The sequence below is a fragment of the Haematobia irritans genome, chromosome 2, assembly GCF_050003625.1.
Source record: "Haematobia irritans isolate KBUSLIRL chromosome 2, ASM5000362v1, whole genome shotgun sequence".
Lineage (NCBI taxonomy): Eukaryota > Metazoa > Arthropoda > Insecta > Diptera > Muscidae > Haematobia > Haematobia irritans.
This window is the reverse complement of record NC_134398.1, coordinates 137,659,086-137,684,716: the sequence shown is the minus strand read 5'-3', so window position 1 is coordinate 137,684,716 and position 25,631 is coordinate 137,659,086. Positions and strand designations below refer to the sequence as shown.

At 37.3% G+C, this 25,631-nt stretch overlaps 3 protein-coding genes across 4 annotated transcripts in view; 2 read left to right on the top strand and 1 right to left on the bottom strand.

Annotated features, from left to right (window-relative positions):
- Asator (tau-tubulin kinase asator) overlaps positions 1 to 4,408 on the bottom strand; it is a 90,284-nt gene extending 85,876 nt beyond the window's left edge. Inside the window, exons 1-2 of one of the 2 annotated variants that reach the window (XM_075296218.1) lie at positions 4,290 to 4,408; positions 2,965 to 3,751 (exon numbers count right to left, since the gene is read on the bottom strand). The gene's annotated coding sequence lies outside the window, so the exon portion shown is untranslated. Of the gene's footprint in view, positions 1 to 2,964; positions 3,752 to 3,857 lie in introns of both variants that reach the window. The other variant, XM_075296217.1, reaches the window with a different exon arrangement.
- Positions 4,409 to 5,864: 1,456 nt separating this feature from the next.
- On the top strand, positions 5,865 to 8,309 carry LOC142226292 (pescadillo homolog). The gene is made up of 4 exons (XM_075296211.1): positions 5,865 to 6,019; positions 6,076 to 6,309; positions 6,469 to 7,794; positions 7,856 to 8,309. The coding sequence occupies exons 1-4, from the start codon at positions 6,002 to 6,004 to the stop codon at positions 8,135 to 8,137; spliced, it is 1,860 nt and encodes a 619-aa protein (XP_075152326.1). The 5' UTR covers positions 5,865 to 6,001; the 3' UTR covers positions 8,138 to 8,309.
- Positions 8,310 to 17,457: 9,148 nt separating this feature from the next.
- Positions 17,458 to 21,262, top strand: Naglu (N-acetyl-alpha-glucosaminidase). The gene has a single exon (XM_075296210.1). It carries the CDS (start codon positions 17,541 to 17,543, stop codon positions 19,488 to 19,490), a length of 1,950 nt encoding a protein of 649 aa, XP_075152325.1. The 5' UTR covers positions 17,458 to 17,540; the 3' UTR covers positions 19,491 to 21,262.
- The last annotated feature ends 4,369 nt before the right edge of the window (positions 21,263 to 25,631 follow it).

Below are 25,631 nucleotides of genomic sequence, written 5' to 3'. Positions count from 1 at the left end.
AAATCCATATCCATTTATTCAATTGGTTAACTGTTAGTATACAATCCCAGTTTCGACCCAACTCCAAAAGAGCTGAAGACATTTCAGAGTGTTTCAAAGTGGTTTCTCCGTATAGATAACGGGTTGCCATTATACCTAACCAAGTCATTGCTAACGGATATAGCACATTGTAGCTCTAAATCGAACATGTTTATCTTTTTCAAAGTATGACGAAATGTTGTTTCCAATTATATAACTTTATATTGTATATAAATCTCTATGAATAAATTCACCTAGAGACTGAATTTCAAAAAAAAAAAAACAAATTCGGCTAGGAAAAAACAGAAACACATTTGATCTCATAGCGATAGATAGGTTGCATTTTGAACACATTGGCGTAAAAAACGTCAAATGCCTAATTACAGTACATCACAACATATTTTATCGCTTAAGAAATCATTAAAAAAATGAATTAGTATTTATATCTATTTGCATTTGATCATTTAAAATGAGCGTTTATTTGTCGCTGTAGACAGCATATTGACTATAAAGTGTAAAACATATCTTTAACATAAAAATATTGACTCACGGCGACTATATTTCTTTTTCGGCCAATAAAATAAAGCAATAATAAATAATTTTGATGACACGTATTAGCAAGAAGTAAGGAAATCTCTTAATCCATGCGGGATTTTTCTACTTAGCAAATGTTTTTGATTAGTATACGCAGCGTTTGAAGTAAAATCGCAATGCAAGCGAATGGATTAAAGAATTAAAACAATTTTTTTTGTTTATGTAAAGTAATTTCCTGCTTCCTTCCTATGGATCTTATTAACTAGAAGATATTTGATAATTTTCGAGTTATCCACCTTTTGCAAAAGAAAAGTTGACCTTTAGATTTTCACCACTGTGGTATCACAATGGACTGAATAGTCTAAGTGAGCCTGATATATCGGGCTGCCACCTAACCTAACCTTTATGAGTTGAACTTCAGATTTTCAGGTGTAGACTTAGAAGTTGGCGCGAAGAAGGAATGAACTCTGAAAATTGTGTCCTCCTACAATTGTGCTCCTAATATAGTTTTGACTTCGGCAAAGGAAAAGAGACATGCTTGCAAATTTGTTTAGGCAAAGCTTTTTTCGGGAGGTTCAAGAGTAGTTCACTTTGGTTTTAGTGGAATACCCGAATTTATCATGATAATTGGTTGATAGTTTTGCTGCAAGTAGAGGATGCTGATGAGGAATGTGGGAATGTGGTCCATCCACCCGCCTTGCAGTCTATAGGGCTTGGCCCAAATAAATTTGACAAGCATACATTTCCTCTGTTGGTTAGGCTACACTTGTAGTTTAGTAATGCATGGTTTTAAGCTGAAATCAAAACAACAATAAAGTTTTGACTTATACTTGGATCGGGAAACCGGTTACTAGTGACATGGGGTTTAACTGATACGCAATTTAGCCTTATGTAATTATTGTGCGTATAATGGCACACATACATGCCCTCATAAAATGGTTAGTTTATATGATCAGTTAAAAATTGGTTCAAGAAAATTAGTCTATGGTTTATTTTGGTAGAACTGCTTCGATTTACCCTCCCCTTGATAACTCCATCTAACCATCCATCTAAGTACCGACAATAAAGCACAATTGACTAACCAGTATGTGACATGTCCTACACCCTAAAGGTTCATTATATATACACTGTCCATACTTTCGGAGTAACCAAACTATGTTTGCAAACTTTCCTCTTTTAATGCAAGTCGATGTTTTTGTAAAGTTGATTAGTAGATTTTGGTCAATGTAGCAAATGAATTTGAACATTACAAAACTTCAAGTTATTGGCATTGTTTTTGAACAAACTGAATGTCAATTTTACAATTTGATTGATTTTATTTACAATCGAATCTCTAGTCGTTCATAAAAAATGGGACATTGTGAAATATATATATTTTTTACATCATCTTGACTAAACATAAAGAATCGAGAAAAAATACAAAATCTATAATCAAGTCATCGAGAGATTGCTCTTTTATTTTGTGTATTTCATTAATGATCTGAATTTCTGTAAATTGGGTTAAAATATATCTCGCATGTAAACCAAAACTAAAATCGGAATATTGACCCCATATCCAAGCATGTTCACCAAGAGAGCAGGATTAAATTCCAATAAATTCCGTTATTTCATTACTAAAAAAATTCCACAACACTTTACAATATTTTGCCACTTAGTATATTTTGGAATTAAGGTAACTGTATAAAATATTCAGATGGTCACATGGATGTACATATATAACTACATATTCTTACTGAACATTAAAAAAATGCCTAATGATTAGACAATGTGAACAAGCCTAAAACATAATATCCATCGACACCGCTAAAGTCAATTTAATTTCACGCTAATGTTAAGGCTGTCCAAGAATTTTTGTGTGACTCAGCCTAGGCAATTGAGTCACATACAAAATGGACATATTGTGCATATTCTTCTTTGTATATCCTGACCGTTAGAATATATTATATAGTATATTTATATAAAAATAAAACAAAATTTAATATTTTGAAATAACGATACGAATGTTGTTCTCGTTTGATAATTAGAAAGACCGAGGACATTTAGAATTGGAATTTCTTAAGAATAGTACCATATTTAAATCTCTTATAATAGTTATTTCCTGTTCTTTTGTAGCTTTTACTAAAGAAAAACCAATGCTATTTACATCAAATTACATTTTTTCTTCACTGTAAATTGTTTACTGTAAATGTGGGTGGTTCTTTTGTGTGGGTAAACTGAGAGGAATGAAGAGAAAGAGGGAGTGCCACTTTATTGCAATAGCAACGCCATCTACGCCATAGTATAGAAACTAGAGCCTAATGCAAGATTCACATATTTCCTGTAATACCATTGCAAAGGGAGTGGTGGCGGTTATAATTCGTGGCCTATATTTTCTAAGGCATTCCCTAAAAACTTGTTTTGTATTTTACTCACCTGTCTTTTATATCTTTGTACGAAGATAGAAATTATTATTGCTACTACTCAGGAGGCCGCTATTGGACAGAGATGAGTGGGGTAGTTTGATTCCGTAATAACCTTTTTGACTATACAAGCTGATAGAAAAGTCACCAACTTAAACCTTGCCTTGAGATATGGCCCACTAAGAAAGTTCCTCTGCTATTAAGATTTGATTCTGGTCTTATCTTCAGGGATGATGCAATGACGTCTATTGAACGCCTGTCTGTTGCCCCCAGGAATACAATCAGTCTTTTTATGGAGAAGGAGAGTACTGCTTTGTAATTCTTTTGTTTCTGGCCTTCGATTCAACAAAGTAGTTTCCAAATACCCATCAAACCACTAGGGGAAATGTTCTCGTTAATTCTTCATTTGCACTTTGCTATTTTTATGTATTATTTATTCTTCTTCTTCGTTTCGTTTATTATTTAGTTGTAAGCCATCATCAATGTCGTATAATTATGGTAGTAGGTAGAGCTTTTAACAGAACAAGGCCCACTTAAGTTTACTTCCGTTTTTCAGTAGGAAGAAGATCAACAATTCAAATCTCCACCTTTTCCTTCGTACTGTTCCAACTGTGCTGCCTTTCACTTTTTCTTTCTTTTTAATTTGCATCTAGGATGTCGTATTTTCGGTTCAGGTTCGGTTCATTGACATACCACCACCTATTTGTTTACTACCCTTTTTTCGTTCCCCCGTATTAGCAATAATTTTGGGTTTTTTTTTTCTTATAGAGCAATTGTGGGATTCTTACAGTGCATCACACCTACAGGGCGGTTTCACAAACAGATTCTATTTACATCAAAAACTTGATATTTCTATTTCATAATCCTTAAATTAACTAAAATTTTCTATAAAAAAAATTGACCTACAAATTCTTGCGTTTTCCACACACTTATGTACAACATGCCACTTTAACTACACATATATTTTCCTCTTCATCATCCCCTAAATGTTTTCGAGCACGAATTCACACTCACACACACTCTGATTGTTGGGGAGACGAAGTGGGGTATCATTCAACAATCATAAAGTAATAATCTTTTTTTTCTTGGTTCTCTTTTGTTACTACTTTGTATATTTTTAATTATATAGGTGTGTTAAATTAAACAATTGTTTATTGCAACGAGCTACGACGATACGTTTCGCGTAAGTGGGTTTAATCGATATTATTTTTGTTATCCATATGCCAACAATCGAATTATCGACCATGTACATATCTGAAAACAACAAACTTCTTGGGAAGTAACTTGGCCACTAATTATTGATTTTTTATATTAATAAGCACTTGCGGGGGCACTCACAATTTGTTGTTGCTTTGCTCACCGTTGTCAATTTGTTTATTTTATTTTCAATTCGTTTTGTGTACCGTTTTACGAATTATTTGCATTTCTCGAGTTATCCCAACCGACACTGTTGTTTACCTTTTGTCTCCGTTGCTACAAGACCATTATCGGTGAGCAGCAGCAGCTAAACATACCTAACCGTAATTAGAATAATACCCATTTTCCTAAAAATAAGATGAAGATTGGCAACACTACGTTTCCCATTCACAAAGCCAAATTACATACAAGATACAGACATGTCATTGCAAAACGAAAGCATCAGAGGCCTCTGATAACATAAGGTCTGTTCGCGTACTTTTCCAGTAAAAAATATACAGTAAAAACTAGTAAGTGTATTTTACACTCTTTGCTTAAAATTGCTGAAAAGTGCACGAACGGTATCCAGTAAATATTTGCACATTTGTCATTGCAAAACGAAAGCACCAGAGGCCTCTGACAACATAAGGTCTGTTCGCGTACTTTTCCAGTAAAAAATATAACAGCCTGTTTCTGTATGTCGAATAAGCTCTGTCGATCGACTAAAATGGAAACAAACAGCTGAATTTATAACCAAAAAACAGCTGTTTCTATGCATTTCAGTCGATCGATTGAACTCGTTCGACATACAGAAACAGGCTGTAAGTAAAAACTAGTAAGAGTGTATTTTACACTCTTTGCTTAAAATTGCTGAAAAGTGCACGAACGGTATCCAGTAACTATTTGCACATTGAAAATTTCAGCTGCTAAAACATTGAAAACAAAAAACGAATCCTGTATATTTAACTCCCAATATATTTAACTCCCAATCGTAGTTGCCGAACATGTACATTGTATTGGTACTTTGTTTGTTATCAATAACCAGCTGGCAACGTATGCTAGGGTTTGCAAGATTTTACTGGAAAAAATCTCTAGCAAAAACTTGCAATTTCTCTATCTAATAACTGTCAAATGTAGTCTCTCTCCGGCTTTCTTTTGCTGGCTGGTGTAAACGAACGACTTCCAGTAAAAATTTTTAATAATTATCAAAAATTATCGGGTTCTCCAAGGAAGCTATAATTACACGAAGTTTGCATCGACGTTTCGCACAAATGTAATGCAATTTGCCCCGGAAAATAGCAATAACATTTGTATGTTTGATAAATTTCTGAATTAAAAACAAACAAAAAAAAACAATAACAAGAAAATTCAAATAGAAAGTATATGTATGTTAAACCGAATGTTTATGGTGGTTTTTGGACCATATTGTTATTATGCCTTGAAAAAATTGACAAGTAAACATTTTTTCTCATAGACCCTCATCTTGACACTTGTTCTCGAAGGCCTTCCAGTAACAGTTTTTTTGGAACTATTTGATAGCTTTTAAATAATGAATTTTTAATATACAAAAAAACATGGTCCTAGACCTCCACATTTGTTTTCTGTACGGATAAACTGAACTAGTGAACGTGGTATTTATTAGCAAATTTGTTTAGTAACGGCAATAACGAAAAAATGAAATTAATGGCATCACTGAAAAATAGTTCTAAATAAAAATCGCTCCGAACATACAAAACGCCCTGTCAAACATTAGCATTGCCAACACTCCATTCAACACACGTGTTGTTTCGTTTAATAAAAACAATAAGGTCTGTTGAAATATTTGGAATAAAAGGCTAACAAATCCGCTAATAAAATACATATATACTTGAGAAATGCGTCGTCCAAAGAAGGTAAATTATTACATATAAATTGGCATTAAATCATATTCACATATTAATTTTTCCAGTATGAATCCGGCGAGGCTACACAATATATTACGCGCAGGGCTGCTCTACGCAAACTTCAATTATCTTTGAATGATTTTCGTCGTCTATGCATTATAAAAGGTGTCTATCCCAGAGAACCAAAACATAGACGTCGAGCTCAAAAGGGTTCCTCGGAAATTAAGATATTATACCATGCCAAAGATATTCGCTTCCTATTACATGAGCCAGTGGTGTGGACTTTGCGTGATTACAAGGTGAGTGTCGATTGGAAAACGTGAAAGCATGAGAAAGAAATCTGAATTGCTGCTATTATTATTAGCGTATAGACCGAGTCATGGTCTAAGCCATTTAAAAATATACACTCATTAAAAGTTTAAGTACCAATTATCTAACTAACATATGACGTTCTTTAGATTTTTGCCAAGAAAACTGGTCGTGATCGTGCCATTAAAGATTTTCGTAATTTAAAACGGCGTCTTGCTCAATTTCCTGAACTCAAAATTGATCACATTGTTAAGGAACGCTATCCGACCTTCATTGATGCCATCAAGGACTTGGACGATTGCTTGACTTTATTGTTTCTCTTCAGTACCTTTCCCTCATTGCGTTTGATACCCAGAGAACAATCGGCCCTGTGTCGCAGACTCACAATTGAATTCCTACATTATGTCATTGCCTCCAAATCATTGAGAAAGGTTTTCATATCCATCAAAGGTTATTATTTCCAAGCTGATATAAAAGGCCAAAAAGTTACATGGATTGTACCTCATTATTATCCCTTCAAACCTCATTCAAAGGCGGAGGTCGATTTCAAAGTTATGTCCATATTTGTGGAATTCTACACAATTATGTTGGGTTTCGTCAATTTCCGTTTGTATCACAGTTTGAATATGGTATATCCTCCACAATTCCCAGCTTCAGTTTTATCCGATAACGAGGATACTCTAAAAGATGAACACTCTTTTGTTTCGGATCGTATAGCAGCATTAAATTTTCAATTGATGCGTACCGACAAAGTAGAAGAGGAAGAAGAAGATATACAAATGGATATGGAACTTTTGGAGCAAGATGGTGATTCAAAACGAGTGCTGAAAATGAAGCAAGAGGCTCAAGAACTATCACGATTGCGTACACTCTTCAAGGGACTTAAATTCTTCATAAATCGTGAAGTACCTCGTGAACCACTGGTTATTTTGATACGTTCATTTGGTGGCACAGTTTCATGGGATTCATCAATTTTTCCCGGAGCCACTTTCAATGAAACCGATGAAACAATTACCCATCAAATTGTGGATCGCCCTAGTCTAAGTAAACAATATATCTCCAGAGACTATATACAACCACAATGGGTATTCGATTGTGTTAATCGACGACAATTGCTTCCTACAAATAAGTACTTTTTGGGTGTCGTTTTGCCTCCACATCTTTCACCATTCGTAGATGCAAAACGTGACTCTTATATACCACCGGAAGAAAAATCACTATTGGACCCTTCACTCATAGAGACTCATGAACAAAGTGATGCCGAAGAATCAGAATCTGATCAAGAGGAAGAAAACGAAGATGGCGAGACTGCACAAAATCTTATTGATGCCCAATTGCAACTGGCCTATCAGGAAGAAAAAATCGAAGCTGATCAATATATGGGCGATGATGTCAATGAGGATGAAGTCGAAGATGAAAATGAGGATAATTCCGAAGATGAATTAGATGAAAAGGAGAAAATTAGATTGCAAGAGGTAATTAAAAAAGAAAAGCCATAACACGTTATCTATATCGTATTCCCTTTTTTTCTTGCAGAAAAAGAAAATGGCAGTACAATCGGGTAAAGTGCATAAGGAGAATAAGCGCCTCCTACACAAAAATGAAGTGGATGAACATAGACTGCAAGCTCGTATGGTTAAACCACGTCATCGTAATCTATTCCGTAAATTGATACGCGAGAAGCAATCAAAGGAAAAAGAAGAATGGTTACTCAAGAAGAAACGTCGTGTTATTGATGCTCAAGATAAAGCTGAAAAGAAGGCTGCCAAGAAAGCTGCGAAAAAAGCAGCAGCTACTTCGATAGCTTTGCAAAGCTAAACTATTATAAAGGATGCATCCTGTTAGTTTTCTTTAGAACTCAATATAAGTATGGATTTGTTTGATTCCAACATGATTATATTTTATTAGAACCATAAGTTTTTTTATCACTTTTCTGTGGTATATATGATTATAGTATGATTTTCTGTAAATAAAAATGCCTTAATATGGATACATTTTTAAAACGAAACAAGTAAGGAAAGTCTAAAGTCGGGCGGGCCGACTATATTATACCCTTCACCACTATGTATACCAACATTTTTGATACCATCTTAACACTTTCAAATTTCTTAGGAGCTATATAAAGGTTTATATTCATATACAAATATTTATATCTGAAATGATGTGGAGACAATTTTTTGTACTTCTACAAAATCCCTAGAATTAAAAATTAAATCGGCTAACACACTGGGATGAAACGCAATGTTAGTAAATATGGGAAATATAAAGCTAGAGCAATTTTGATGCAATTGTACAAAAGAGAATTTATGATTTATCGGGCGATACATATGTATTCGAGATATAGGACAATTTGAGTAATATTTACAATTTTTGCTACCCAGCAGTGGCGATTTTACAAGGATATTGGGTAAATATCGCCAAGATATGTGATCAATTGTGGGTTGTGATATATTATTTGGCCAAGTCGGGCGATATTTCCACAAGTAGGTGTTTTATTTAAAATTCGACCATTCTGTGGAAAGTTTGGCATTACAATGTGATGGATATATGGGGAAATCATCACAGAATTTTGTATAAAATGTGGGTATTTTTGCCATATTAGATCAAGATGACACACTTAAATAGCATATTAAATGTATTCTCCGTGAAAACTATCGAGTCAATTGGAGGAAACTCCCATTGAAAATGGGTCTAAAATATGAAACATTCTACCATATTTCCCCTACTCTGGCGTACATATATATGGGAGCTATATGTAAATATGAACCGATTTTGACCAAATTTGACATGCATAGTTAGAATAATAATCCTGCTATCTCAGCAAAAAACGTAAATGGGAAAATAATTTTGGCTTCCATGGTCACATGGGTGTAAATCGGGCGAAAGATATATAAGGGAGCTATATCTAAATCTGAACCGATTTCAACCAAATTTGGCACACTTAACGATACTATTAAACGTACTTCTTATGCAAAATTTGAAGCAACTCAGGGCAAAACTCTGGCCTTTGAAGGCATATAAGCGCAAATCGGACGAAAGATATATATGGGAGCTATATATTTAAATTTGAACCGATTTTTTCAAAACCAATAGCGATTGTCTTGGAGCCAATGTAAAACTGTGGGCCAAATTTGAGGACGCTCGGACTTAAACTGCGAGCTGTACTTTGCACACAAAATTACATATACAGACAGACAGACGGACATCGCTAAATCGACTTAGAATTTAATTCCAAGACGATCGGTATACTAAACATGGGATCTCAGACTTTTCCTTTTTGGCGTTACATGTACCACAGTAGTGGTGAAGGGTATAAATATTGGAGATATTTAAATTGCATAAAATTTCGCAAATCTGCATTTATTTATTTATTTATTTATTTAATCAACCAACGCCCTTCTGGACAACATGTTGATAGAAATTCAATCAATAGAGCTCTAGAATTCCAAATAAAAACTTAACCTTATAATTAAAACGAAACTAAAAAAAACTTAAAATTAAAATCCTAACGCACAACCCTTTATACATAGCAAACAAGAAATTAAAACGCATTGAGTTTGATATTGTCAGTGAGATGATAAATATTTGCATTATATAGTAGATAAATAATTTAACAAATTCCTTTTAAATGTAAAAGGAGTAATAGAGAAATTTTTAAGGTGGTGAGGTAGCGAGTTCCATAACCTGGCTACACGTACAGAAAACGATCTCTCAAAGACAAGATGGCGAAAATGATCCAACAGCACCTGTGTATTTCTAGTCGTATTCAAAAACGTTATTGACTCCATCAAATACAGTGGTGAACCAAATTTCACCACACAGAAGAAAAAATACAAGCATCTCAAGTTTAAAAAGTTGTCAAATGAACAACCCAAAAACTGAAAAGAGTAGAAGTCGTAGTTATCACGCGCATGTGAGCCATAAACGTATCTTAAAATACCATGAAAACAAGAATGTAATTTACGTAAGTTCGATGCAATAGTACCTGAATAAACCTCCAGTCCATACAAAATATTCGGCATGAGTAGGGCCTGAGCTAGTCTGTGTCGTACATCAATCGGTAGAATAACATCAATACTATATAACTTCCTTAGAGTCAGATTCACTTTTGAACAGACAGAGGAAATATGACCCGTGAAACTCAGTCCGGAATCAACCTCAAATCCTAGAACAAGGTACAACAGAAGTCTGTACCGTAATACTTGCAGAGTGATCGCGCGCCCATGAAACAAAACACAATTAGTTTTCCGCACATTTAAGCAGATATTATTCTCGTAACACCACACAGAAATACGCCCAATATCGTCGTCAAGTTCCCGAATGCAATTACCCAAAGAAGAATCCGAAGAATTATATAATTGGATGTCATCCGCATAGATCCCAAGCTCAGAGAAATGAACACATTCGCAAATGTCATTGACATATAACATAAAAAGCAACGGACCTAGAATGGAACCTTGCGGGACACCATAGTGTATTGCACGAGTCCCAGATGATCGACCGTTAGATATGGCAAACTGCGATCGATCCGACAAGAAAGAACGAATTAACATACATGAATAGTGCGAAAAACGGAACAGAGAAAAAAGCTTATGATTTATATATCTAAATCTGAAACGATTTCAACCAAATTCGGTATGCATATTTATAATGTTAGTTCTACTCCTTGTGCCAAATTTCACATAACTCGGAGTAAACCTTTGGCCTCTGGGGCCATACGAGTGTAAATCGGGCGAAAGCTATATATGGGAGCTATATCTAAATCTGAACCGATTTCAACCAAATTCGCTATGCATATTTATAATGTTAGTTCTACTCCTTGTTCCAACCTTTGTAAACCGGAGTAAACTTTTGGCCTCTGAAGCCATAGGAGTGTAAATCGGGCGAAAGCTATATATGAGAGCTATATCTGAATCTGAACAGATTTCACTGATATTCTGCAAAATTGACGAGAATCACAAAATATTCGATTATACGAAATTGAAAGAAGATCGGCTGATAAATACGTCATGACAATATAAATTTGACAAACATTATTTTCCTCTGTTGGTTAAGCTACACTTGTATTTTAGGCAATGCATGGTTGCAAGCTGAAACCAAAAACAACATTAATGGCAGCTATATCTAAATCTGAACCAATTTTTTCCAAAATCAATAGAGAGAACGATCGGACTTAGACTGCGAGCTGGACTTTGTACACAAAAATACATGAACAGACAGACGGACATCGCTATATAGACTCAGAATTTAATTCTAAACTTATTATATCCTGTACCACAGTAGTGGTGAAGGGTATAAAAAGTTTGAAAATTCGAATTCGTATCCACTTTTAGAAGTGTCCAAGATTGAGAGGTATCATTGTAGTAGGACTTGCAACAAATCGACTTTTCAGATTCACCATTAAGGTTGAATTACACACCATGCGTCAATCCATGCGTTGATGGAAGGGTTGATATTTTCTGTTCGTGGCAGACTATTCGAGCTTTTGATTTCAAAGAGAAATTTCAACTCTTCAATCATCGGACGAATTTAACGCATTGAACGCGTGGTATGTAATTTTACCTTTAATGGCAACAATAAACAGATTTAGGCAATTAAAATTCATTGATTAATCGAACAATACAATGAAAATTAAAATTTTCGATGGAAATTTGGATATTTAATAATATTGAGATTAACCTGTCATGTCAGCTACCCTGTAGTACTTGTCTTCAAGAAAATATCGTTTTCGTCAACTACACGCTAAATCTGCACAATTTTCTAGTCTATATTGACAACACTGTTTGATCCAGACAAACAATCTGTAAAAAAAAAACACCATTTAATCTTAGCTAAGTAAGATTTGACACACCGAGCCGAGGAACGCTTCCGAATTATTAAATAATTACGAATTATTAATGCATAACTTCAATTCTTACTATATTATTGTCAATTCAAATTTAATGGATTCATTTGATCAATAAAGGCAACTGTCTAAAGCTGATCTACAGTTCGGGTTCACCCAAAACAAACAGAAGTGGCCGACACATCTTAGGGGTTGAGGTAAGCGCCAATAACCGGTTTAGATGATTTAAAATCGAAAATTGTAATTGAAATATATTCGTCAATATTTTTTTAAATATTTTATTTAAATGTTCAACTATATTAAGAGTCCTCAAGTTTCCTCCTCTTTTCCTTACTCTTCGAAAGGCTATACAAAATTGGGCTAGGCCGTTTTTCGTTCATTGTCATGGTTACCAAGCGCAAATGTCCAACGGATATTTTAATGGACATTGTGCATTAGAAATGAAGTGAGGAAACTCATTGTTAATCCGCTCTTTGTTGACGTGTGTTGTGTTCGATAATGTTGAGTCCTGTTAGGTTAGGTTAAAGTGGCAGCCCGATTAAGATTCAGGCTCACTTAGACTATTCAGTCCATTGTGATACCACATTAACTAAGAGTACCTATTACATATGGGCACTTCTTGTTTTAACCGCTGAACCTTCTCGATTAGACTGCTTACGTTAGCGTTTTCCAGGTCCGCCAGTAATCTGGAGCTATATGCCCCCAAAATTTGTTTACGCCTTACACAAAATGCAGGACACTCACACAAGAGGTATTTTATTGATTCCTTTTCCTCCGCATCATGACAGCTCATACAATAGTCATTATACTTCGCACCAATAATTTTTGCAAAATTGCCTATCAGGCAGCGACCCGTTATAGCAGATATCAGGAGTGATATCTGGCGTTTCGAGAACACTAGCATATCTAGTGTGCGGTTAAGTTTAAATGGGGCCATATTTGATTGGTGTCGTTACAACCCTTGCAATTCTCCCATCGAACATTTGCCATCATGACAGCCTTCTCACGCAGTAAGAGCTTGCAGGTAGCCAGATGCATAATAAAACAGATTCTAGTTCCCCTTGAATATGTAAGGTAGTTCCTAGCCTTGCTAGCTCATCTGCTTCGCAGTTCCCCGGTATGTTCCTATGGTCAGGCACCCAAATTAGGTGAATATTGTGCTGCTCAGCCATCTCATTGAGAGATTTGCGGCAGTCGATGGCCGTTTTCGGGTTGAGGAACACAGAGTCCAAGGATTTTATTGCAGGTGGCTGTCTGAGTATATATTAATCTGGCATTATTTTGAGGACCGAACTGTGACCGTAACTTTTTTCCGACCACAGCGATAGCTCGCGCAACCGCACAGCCGATGTTGCAGCTGACTGTTTGGCCAAAATGTCTAAAGGCAATAGATGCAGTATGACATTAAGGGAATTTGTTCCTGTCTTGCTGAATGCACCTGAGATTCACAAGCACGCCAACGCTGAACTTTATCTAAACAAGTCGGTTTCTGAAGTGCTGGCCACCAGACTACAATACCATATAGCATTATAGGTCTAACCACTGCTGTGTATAGCCAATGCACAATTTTTGGTTTTAGTCCCCACTTTTTCCCTATTGCCTTTTTGCACGAGTACAAAGCTACCGTTGCTTTTCTCGCTCTTTCTTCAATATTAAGACTAAAATTCAGTTTCCTGTCCAAAATAACGCCAAGGTATTTTTCACACTCACCAAAGGGAATTTCAATACCCCCTAAGGAAATGGGCCTAACCGTGGGAGTTTTGCGATCCTTGCAGTACATGACTAGTTCTGTCTTTGCAGGATTTACCCCAAGAACATTATCTTTCGCCCATTTCTCATTCATCCGGAGGGCTCTCTGTATAATATCTCTGTTGAAGGGAATTTTCCCCTGACTGCTCGCGCCATATCATCTGCGTATGCCACCACTTGTATCCTTTCTGAGTCCTGTTGGAATGTCTATGCTCTGCCGCGAAAAGTTCATCTGCCCATGACTTCAATACTATATTTTTATGACATTATTGTTGGATTCTTTTTCAATCATTATTATTGTTTTGATTTCAGCTTAAAACCATGCGTTAACTAAAATACAAGAGTAGCTTTACCAACAAATGAAAAGTTTGTAAACAATAAAATGAACTATAGATGGAAAAAACCTGTATCTCAGACGAAGTTGGTTGCAATACATATCAACCACCATGTGGGAATATATTATATTTCTCTGATATTTAACTCGTCACCGTCTGACAGTAGTCACCGAAGTAGAAGTCACTGTATCCAAATCATTCGACTCTGGAAGTCATAAAAATGTGTTGGGAGTCTCCCATCATTCTTCATGGATGTTATAATTTTTATTCATATGAACAGTTTGGCGAGAATTATCCCACAATACAATTTTAACAAAGTCACTTGTGGGGGTTTTCCCGTAGTTTATGTATTATGAGTTTTCACGCATTAAAATTAGAGTGTACGTCTTGACTATATTAGACGCTTCTTGGGCTGATCCCGCTCAAATATTTTCATACAAAAAAGTCTGTTGACTTTTTTGTACACCGAACAACAAATTGTAAAATATTTGGGTCTAAAAATGTTATCCAGAATATATTTAAGGATTGTCATTTTTTTTTTTTTATTAATTGATACTTTCATTGCAATTTGCTAAATCGGTCTTTAAATGCTCAAAATTGCTTAAATAATTTAAATAAAATAAAAAAAATAAAACAAGTATAAAAGGCCGTAAGTTCGGCCAGGCCGAATCTTATGTACCCTCCACCATGGATTGCGTAGAAACTTCTACGAAAGACTGTCATCCACAATCGAATTACTTGGGTTGTGGTATCTTAAATCGTTTTCTAAATTGTGAGTTAGTCCATACGTGGTATACATTAGACAAAAAAAGTATGTGTAGGTAAGCCTACAAATAATTACGAATCGATATGGACTTTTGCACGGTACGTAGGGAGCCAGAATTGAAATATGGGGGTCGCTTATATGGGGGCTATATACAATTATTGATATGGACCAATTTTTGTGTGATTGGGGATCGATTTATCTGAGGGCTATTTATAACTATAGACCGATATGGACCTAGTTAGGCATGTTTGTTAACGGCCATATACTAGCACAATATACCAAATTTCGGACTCGGATGAGGCTCCAAAACCAAATCTCGGGATCGGTTTATATGGGGACTATATATGATTATGGACTGATATGGACCACTTTCGGCATGGTTGTTGGATACCATATACTACCACCACGTACAAAATTTCATCCAGGTCGGATGAATTTTGCTTCTCCAAAAGGCACCGGAGGTCAAATCTGGGGATCGGTTTATATGGGTGCTATATATAATTATGGACTGATATGAACCAATTCCTGCATGGTTGTTGGATACCATATACTAATACCACGTACCAAATTTCAACTGAATCAGATGAATTTTGGTCTTCCTAGAGGCTCCGGAGGTCAAATCTGGAGATCGGTTTATATGGGGGCTATATATAATTACGGACCGATGTGGACCAATTTTTGCATGGTTGTTAGAGACCATATACTAACACCATGTACCAAATTTCAGCCTGATCGGATGAAATTTGCTTCTCCTAGAGGCCTCGCAAGCCAAATCGGGGGATCGGTTTATATGGGGGCTATATATAATTATGGACCGATATGGACCAATTTTTGCATGGTTGTTAGAGACCATATACTAACACCATGTACCAAATTTCAGCCGGATCGGATAAAATTTGCTTCTCTTAGAGGCCTCGCAAGCCAAATTTGGGGGTCCGTTTATATGGGGGCTATACGTAAAAGTGGACCGATATGGCCCATTTGCAATACCATCCGACCTACATCAATAACAAGTACTTGTGCCAAGTTTCAAGTCGATAGCTTGTTTCGTTCGGAAGTTAGCGTGATTTCAACAGATGGACGGATGGACGGACATGCTCAGATCGACTCAGAATTTCACCACGACCTAGAATATATATACTTTATGGGTTTTAGAGCAATATTTCGATGTGTTACAAACGGAATGACAAAGTTAATATACCCCCCATCCTATGGTGGAGGGTATAAAAATAATTTTTTTCTCTGACTTACGTAAAATTTTTTTACAGATTGCAAGTAAAATCTTTGTATGATTGGCATAAATGAGGCGGGGCATATCAAAATGGATGTGTTACAAAAACTAATTTGTTTCACATTTATTTTAATGGCTATAGCTACTATGAACTCTGCCTTAAAGACTAATCAAGAGGAAATGGTTATGGGGCTAATCAATAGGACTTTAGGATACCATAAAAATGCTTTCGACGTGGTAATTGACGCAAATATGGAATTGCGGTCATTTATAAAGGGTGATTTGTTAAGAGCTTGATAACTTTTTTTTAAAAAAAAACGCATAAAATTTGCAAAATCTCATCGGTTCTTTATTTGAAACGTTAGATTGGTCCATGACATTTACTTTTTGAAGATAATTTCATTTAAATGTTGACCGCGGCTGCGTCTTAGGTGGTCCATTCGGAAAGTCCAATTTTGGGCAACTTTTTCGAGCATTTCGGCCGGAATAGCCCGAATTTCTTCGGAAATGTTGTCTTCCAAAGCTGGAATAGTTGCTGGCTTATTTCTGTAGACTTTAGACTTGACGTAGCCCCACCAAAAATAGTCTAAAGGCGTCAAATCGCATGATCTTGGTGGCCAACTTACCGGTCCATTTCTTGAGATGAATTGTTCTCCGAAGTTTTCCCTCAAAATGGCCATAGAATCGCGAGCTGTGTGGCATGTAGCGCCATCTTGTTGAAACCACATGTCAACCAAGTTCAGTTCTTCCATTTTTGGCAACAAAAAGTTTGTTAGCATCGAACGATAGCGATCGCCATTCACCGTAACGTTGCGTCCAACAGCATCTTTGAAAAAATACGGTCCAATGATTCCACCAGCGTACAAACCACACCAAACAGTGCATTTTTCGGGATGCATGGGCAGTTCTTGAACGGCTTCTGGTTGCTCTTCACTCCAAATGCGGCAATTTTGCTTATTTACGTAGCCATTCAACCAGAAATGAGCCTCATCGCTGAACAAAATTTGTCGATAAAAAAGCGGATTTTCTGCCACTGATTTTGGTAATAAAATTCAATGATTTGCAAGCGTTGCTCGTTAGTAAGTCTATTCATGATGAAATGTCAAAGCATACTGAGCATCTTTCTCTTTGACACCATGTCTGAAATCCCACGTGATCTGTCAAATACTAATGCATGAAAATCCTAACCTCAAAAGAATCACCCTTTAATTGAAACAACAAATGAAAATGTACATATTCATGCTTCCGACGGAATAGCGGCAGCCAAAGGATTTCACCATTATCTCAAATACCATATGAATAAAAGCGTGTACTGGTATAACAAACGAATTGATGCCTATAGCTTTACTATTGTACCGAATATAACAGTAAAGTCCAAAAGTGAGAGTACATATGTCTATTATCAAAATGTTTGTGCCTGGGGTTACAGTTATGTATGGTGGAGTTGGCCAACTTGGATCCAGCATATCGATTGGATGGCTATGATGGGAGTGAGTTTAACTATAGCTCCCATACAAGAGCACTTATGGTATGAAACATATTTGGAGTTTGGACTAACCGACGAAGAAATTAACGAGCATATATCTGGACCGGCATTTTTACCTTGGCTTCGTATGGGCAACATTAGAGGTTGGGGCGGACCTATGCCGCCAACGTTACGAAAACTTCAGATGATACTTCAAAGGAAAATCATAGATCGACAAAGGGCATTTGGTATGAAAGTCGCAATACCATCATTTTCCGGCTATGTACCATTGGGTATGAAGAGAATTTTTCCTAATGCATCGTTTATAGTGGCCGATCCATGGAATAGATTTCCAGATCGTTACTGTTGCAGTTTATTTGTAGATTCCTTTGATCCGCTATTTAAATCTCTGACGAATACTTTTCTTCGTAAGGTCATAGGACAATATGGAACTGATCATATTTACTTTGCTGATCTCTTCAATGAAATGCAGCCGCAAAAATCGGATGCAAATTACTTAAGCATGACCTCGCACAATGTATACGAATCATTGCGAAGCATAGATGGAGAAGCCATTTGGTTAATGCAAGGTTGGATGTTTGCAAGCGATATATTCTGGTCAAATGAACGAATCGAAGCATTTTTAACTGCAGTTCCCAAAGGACGAATCCTGATTTTGGACTTGCAAAGTGAACAGTTTCCCCAATACAAACGAACAAATTCATATTATGGTCAGCCATTCATTTGGTGCATGCTGCATAATTTTGGCGGAACATTGGGTATGCATGGTTCAGCTGCAACAATAGTCAGAGAAATTCGAAGAGCTCGTACAATGGAAAACACTACCATGGTGGGGGTTGGTATAACTCCCGAAGGTATAAATCAAAATTATGTCATGTATGCTTTGGTTTTGGAACAATCTTGGTTGAAGGATGGCATTAATTTGACCACATGGTTTAACCGGTATTCTGATGTAAGATATGGCATTGTCAATTCTAAATTACGGAAAGCCTGGAGCTTATTGAGAAATTCTGTTTATTCCTATACCGGTCTAGTAAAACTCCATGGTAAATATATAATCGCTAGACGGCCATCGGTACGATTGAAAACTACTATATGGTATAACACATCCGATGTCTATAATGCATGGTCTAAAATGCTTGAGTGCAATGATAGTATTCCTACAAACTACTACGATGACTACCGATATGATTTGGTCGATATAACCAGACAGGTCCTTCAGATTCTATTCGACGAGAAATATGTAAATCTTATGAAATCGTATACAACGAAAAATTCCATTCAATTTGAATGTTTAATTCGAACAATGCAGAATATACTCACAGATATGGAATCTATTTTGGCCACGAATTATAATTTTCTTCTAGGACCTTGGCTGGAGGACGCAAAGAAATGGTCTACAAATTCGAAGGAAATGGAATTGTACGAATTCAATGCCCGCAATCAGATAACACTGTGGGGACCTAAAGGTGAAATTGTGGACTATGCAACCAAACAATGGTCGGGTATTGTTAAAGATTTCTTCCAGCCACGATGGAAACTTTTTCTAGACTATTTGCGTATAAGTTTATATGAAAATTTGCCATTTGATACCCAATCATTTACTCAGAATGTATTTACTTCCATTGAATATCCATTTAATTATCAAAGAAAAATATATCCAACATATGAAAATGGTAACACTTTCGAAATTTCAAGAGAAATATTCAATAAATGGTCTGTTTATTTCGTTAACAAAACCATCGCTTGTTATACATAACAGTTTTAATGTAGGAATTGCTATTATGTGGTACATTGAGTAAATAAGTAAAAAAAAGAAATATTTTTTGTATATATATTTTTTTAATACAAATTTAAGTTGTAACCAAAATGTCAAAATCTATCCTTTTTAATTTACACCCATTGAAAAAAAGTCTGTGAGAGTATTCATTTTCTGTGGTTATTTGTATAGCAAAAAACAATTTGTAAATTTTTTAAATTGAAAATGTGATCAAATGAATATTCTACAACAACAAAAAATTACATATATTTTCGACATGTAAGATTCTAAAAACTATCGAATTCGATATTTAAGGCGAGTATTAAGTTCAATATCAGCCGCCAAAATAAAATATAAATCAGTTAATGGCAAAAAAAATTATAACTTTTTTGTCAAATTTTATTTTTATGCAGCAACTTGAAATGTTTGTCAGAAATCAGTCTAGTTTGCTAAAACAGCGAACTTACTATTGATGGTGAATTAATAAATTATACCTAGACATAAAAACGCACTTTTTTAAGTTATGGTGGATATTGGGTTAGTGTTAATCCACTAAAATAAAAAAATAAATCCTTAAAAGCAAAATAAATTGGCATGTGATCTGTAAAATGGTATCCGTAAAAGCAGAATAAAATGGTATTATAAGGTCAAGTTTTTATTTGGAATATTAGAGCTCTATTGATTGAAGTCTATCAACATGTTGTCCAGAAGGGCGTTAGGTTAGGTTAGGTTAGGTGGCAGCCCGATGTATCAGGCTCACTTAGACTATTCAGTCCATTGTGATACCACATTGGTGAACTTCTCTCTTATCACTGAGTGCTGCCCGATTCCATGTTAAGCTCAATGACAAGGGACCTCCTTTTTATAGCCGAGTCCGAACGGCGTTCCACATTGCAGTGAAACCACTTAGAGAAGTTTTGAAACCCTCAGAAATGTCACCAGCATTACTGAGGTGGGATAATCCACCGCTGAAAAACTTTTTGGTGTTCGGTCGAAGCAGGAATCGAACCCACGACCTTGTGTATGCAAGGCGGGCATGCTAACCATTGCACCACGGTGGCTCCCAGAAGGGCGTTGGTTGATTAAATAAATAAATAAATTATCGGGTATGTTCTGGTTTTTCATTCAAATAGATTTCATCTTTCACTTTGATATCTCCCCAAAAATTTTTGGTTGTTCTTGGTTTCCCGTGAAGCAAACATTTTCGAATTCACATGCCAAAAAATTAAAATCTGGAAATCATATTGTTTGGAGAAGAAAAAGTACACAAGTTTTTTACATTGGTGTCACAAACTCACTACTTTTCAAAATTTTTGGAAAAAATACAAAATGCCTGCTTGTTTGCGGGGTTGTTTTCACTTAAAATGAAAGCATATTCGTATTCACACAAAATTCGTTGATAATTAACAAACAATAATTTCAATTTTTTTTTTCAATTAAACAGATTAAATCTTGGTCAAATTTTGATATATTTTTATACCCTAAACCACATATATATCTAATGGTTTTTGTAACGTAGTCTACATATAGTAGTAAGATATATACTTAGTAATAAGGTGTAATAATGTCAAGTTTTTGCAGTCCTTGATTGTGTCCTAATTATTTTTATAATTTCTTTTTTAAGTAAATTTAATGTAATTCCTTATTTTGAGTATCCCTGTAACCGTATATGGCCATCTCGGCTTGGTTGTAAAATGAGTTAAATAGAATAAATAAATAAAGTGGTCAGGGTATAATAACTTTGATCTGCCAAAAAATGTGCCAACCAGAAATATTGATTTTATACCCAATAATATATATACCGATCAACTCAGAATCACCTCCTGAGTCGATCTAGCCATTGATGTCCGTTCAGATTTAGCTATAGCTCCCACATAGATGAATCGCCCGATTTTCCCAAATTTGGCCATAAAACCCTTATTTATAAACCGATCTTACTCAAAGTCGGCCTAATCTAATATTCTATAGTACTAACTATATGTGCCAAAAATCATGGAAATCGGTTCAGATTTTGATGTAGCTCCCATATATATGCATCGCCCGATTTTCCAAAATGTGGTCATAATAGCCTTATTTATTAACCGATCTTGTTTATTAACCGAAATTTAGCACAAAGTAACTTTCTGTGGTACCAACCAAACCTGCAAAATATCATTCGAATCGGTTCGGATTTAGTACCCCTCATATATATGTAGCGCCCGATTTTGAAAAATTTCCCCTAGTAACCTTATTTTGACCATCATTTATTAATTTTCGACTTCATTTATTAACCGATCATAATCAAATTTAGCACAAGGTAACATTCTGTGGTATCAACCAAACCTGGAAAATTTCATCCATATCGGTTCAGATGTAGATATAGCTCCCATATATGTGCACCGCTCGATTTTCCCAAATTTTGGCCATAATTTTTAATTTAGCGACATCCTCTTTTTTAATAATGGATTCAATATTAGTGACATACTAACTCTGTAGATTCAGAACCAACTATATCTGCTAATATCAGACATTTCTGTTCAGATTGTAATACAACTCCCCTGAACATGTACCCCTTAATGTACTTAAATATGGAAATGTGGTTAATACTTCAAACCTATACCAATAATACCCCACAAATGGTTATGTATACTAATTCAGTTTAGGTTTAGGGTATGATATAGTCGACCCAGTCACTTGTTTAATCTTATTTTTAAGAGTGCTTACATATTATTTTATCCGCCAATTAATATGAAGCATATAGTAAATATATCGAAGATTTACTTCGGTTTCAAATCCTCCTTTTTGCAAATAAAAAAAGATTCCACTAAAAAAATTGCATGAACAGTTTCCCGTCTGTGAGGGGAAAAGTAGCTTACAGAACGACCCCGACGGGAACAGTTCCCCACAAGTCTTTCATGTGAAACCCAGAAATTTCTTTTTGCAAATTTTATTACAACTTGGTAGGAAATGATGCAAAGCAACAATTTGTAACGACGAGTTTCCTCCGTCTGCTGGGGTTAGCTCGCGGGGGAAGGGTCCGTCACAGAAATTTATAGGGGAAAGTGACAGCGGAAGAAAACGGCAATGTTTTGTTTTGTTTTATGCTTTATTGGTTTATTCGTGTGTGGTGAACTAAACTACGAAACTGTGCTGCTTGCTGGTTGACACAGCTGGAGGCTGTAAGGCGTGGGGCTGGAAAGGACAGGCGAGGCCGTGACCGGATTCGGAACACTTATTCAGCGCGATATCGGTGGTGTTGGTGCCCTATCTGTGACCGGGGTCGGAACACAGTTTTGGTTAACGGTCGGCTAGAAAACAACTTATGGGCGAATGACCTTGATGACGTCCTTGACCTATGACGCTACGAATAGGGTGGAGACAGAGCTGTGACCGAGTTCGGCACACAGAGCACGGCAGTCGTGAGTAGTTGGCAGGCGAGGTGAGTACCGGAGAAGACAAAGATGAAAAACACGTGTTACTTACGGATGACCTTGAAAACTGGAAAACGTTACTATGACCGCGTTCGGAACACAGATGGGGATAACGTAGGTAAAACACGGGAAGTGATGTGACTGTGACCGCGTTCGGAACACAGATGGGGATAACGTGGGCGAAACACGGGCGGGGACGTGACTGTGACCGCGTTCGGAACACAGCGCACGTGAGACGGGAGAAGTGTACGGGTGAAGCAAATGACGATGGAAACGAAGATGAGAGTGCGTTTTATGTCCGAATGACCTTGACCGTGACCTTGAACTGTGACGACGTGACTGACGAACGGAATAGGACAGTGACCGTGTTCGGAACACTAGTCCAGGAACGAACGATCTTCGAGAAACCCGAAAGCGTGACTGTGACCGCGTTCGGAACACAAGTCGAGATAACGTGAGTGAAACACGGGCGGGGACGTGACTGACGAACGGAATAGGACAGTGACCGTGTTCGGAACACTAGTCCAAGCAAGAATGATCTTCAAGAAAACGGAAAGCGTGACTGTGACCGCGTTCGGAACACATGTCTAGATAACGTGAGTAAAACACCGGCGGTGACGTGTCTGTGACCACGTTCGGAACACAAGCCGTGATAATTATAGTGAAGCAAGAGAAATTACGTGTCTGCGACCGCAGTCGGGACACAGAACGGAAGAAAATCAAGGCAGGAACACGCGTTATTCTCGGATGACCTTGACCGCGACCTTGAACTATGATAACGCGACTCGCAATCAAATTTGACGGTTACCTTGAATAGTGACGACGTAACTGGTGAGGAGATATGACTGTGACCGCGTTCGGAACACAGAACATGGATATACGGGGTAATGGAGGTTAACGGAAATGTCGACTAAACACGTGTTATTCGCGGTTGCCCTTGACCGTGACCTTGAACTATGATAACATGCCTGACGAAGGGTTATGACTGTGACCGAGTTCAGAACACAAGTCAGAGTGAAGATCACTTGCACGAAAGGGGTTGTGACCGCGTTCGGAGCACAAACCGTGATTCGAGTTCTAAATGACCTTGGACAGTCACGCGTAATTAGTCAATGACAAAGAAATAAGCGGAGTAAAAATAGAGTTGCTGTTCGCTTCGCGGAATAATAATATCAACCCCGGTCACCTTGAAAATTACCAACCGTTTTCACTAGGTTTAGTTCACTTCACTATGTTATTTTATCACTGATTTTTTTTTCACTCTACTCACCTGTGTTGCTTCGTCCACGTGTCGTCACAAAAGAGCCCGGTTTCAATTGTCTTCTTCCTTTTATAGCTTTGTCTCTTTGCGGTTCATACCTATTTTGCATGAGGGTGTTGTGTTGTTTCTAACCGGTAACGGTACCTTGTTTACTACTCATGTGCCCAGCAACAATTCTTATGCTTACCCAGCCGACATCTTTTATCTCGCATGAGAGAAATTAATGCTTAAAACTTATAGGATAACTCAAAAATATATTTCAAGGGCAAATAAAATAAAAACAATTCATAAAAGCAAACTTAGCAAAATGACTTCATGGGTATTGATTAAAACAAAAGAAAATGGTGAGGCGAAAACAAGTGTAACGACTTTCGCCGTTACACTGTCCTCCTCCAACGCGGAGGGGGAAGCAACTGCACAATGATTTTACCTCGGCGGTTGATGAGGATGCTTGTATGGCCGGCGTGCCTTCGGTATGGCCCGGCAGTACCCCATATATGGTCGCAGCTCCCTTAGCACTTCCTCTGACAGTACTTCGCGGCATTCATATTGTGGTGGAACCACTACAGCACTTGCCAGAGGTCGGACGGGGGACGGTTCCCGGGTTCGAACCAGCCGTGTATTTTGTCTCGGTCCGCTGTCTTCCGAGCCTGATGATTCCACGAGTGTGGGGAGATAGGCCGGGATGAAACCGGAAAGTCCGGTGTGCTTTCCGCGTCGATGGTCCCGGCTTGTAGCAGCTCGTTGGCCAGGATGACGGGGCGTTCGGGTAGTGGTGGAGTAGCCTCTCGTCCTGCTTGCGTCGGGTTCTCATTAATTCCCTCTTCCGCATAGTAGGGTGATGTGGGCCGGAACGATGCTGTCAGGAGGGCCTCGAGATCCGAGGTTTGGTTGACCACGACCGGACCTGGGGTTTGACGGACTGGCGACTGTGATGGCACTTGTGGGCGTTGCGGAGTTGGTGAGCCGTCCGATGAGGTTGACATGACTCGGGTTCTAGCTTGGCGTCGGGGCCGTAGGCGTGGTGGCGAATAGACTTCGTCGCTGTCCGACGAGATATATATAGTCTCCTGCTGAGGCTTTACCAATGCAACTGGACGTGCAGTCGACCCGGGATTGTGGCGGATCTCCTCAGTCGAAATATTGTTCAGGTGCACCGTGCAGCTCTGTGGTGGATGGCCGGTATTCTGGAGCAGCTCCCGATTTTGTAGATGCTCTTTGTAATACGCTTTGGTGCGGAGAGGTCGTGGGTTAGCGTCTTTTTGATTCTCCATGTTGTTGTTCTTGGTAGAATTTTTGGCTTCCAGGAAATTCCTAATGCGTGCATCGTCGTGATTGGGTTGAATTCCTGGAACTGGTGTTTTGGTATCGGCGGGATTCTCTGCAGTAGTCGCCATCACCAACTGCGTCGTCAATGTGAGATGACGTTGACTCAGCGAAATACCGGTGGGAGGTCTATCGGCTCCGAAT

Bases quoted from the DNA above. Each gene is read 5' to 3' on its own strand.
- LOC142226292 (XM_075296211.1), top strand. The intron at 6,310-6,468 runs GTGAGTGTCGAT...GACGTTCTTTAG, and splicing joins GGACTTTGCGTGATTACAAG to ATTTTTGCCAAGAAAACTGG. The intron at 7,795-7,855 runs GTAATTAAAAAA...TTTTTCTTGCAG, and splicing joins AGAAAATTAGATTGCAAGAG to AAAAAGAAAATGGCAGTACA.
- Naglu (XM_075296210.1), top strand. From the start codon at position 17,541: ATGAATAAAAGCGTGTACTGGTATAACAAACGAATTGATGCCTATAGC.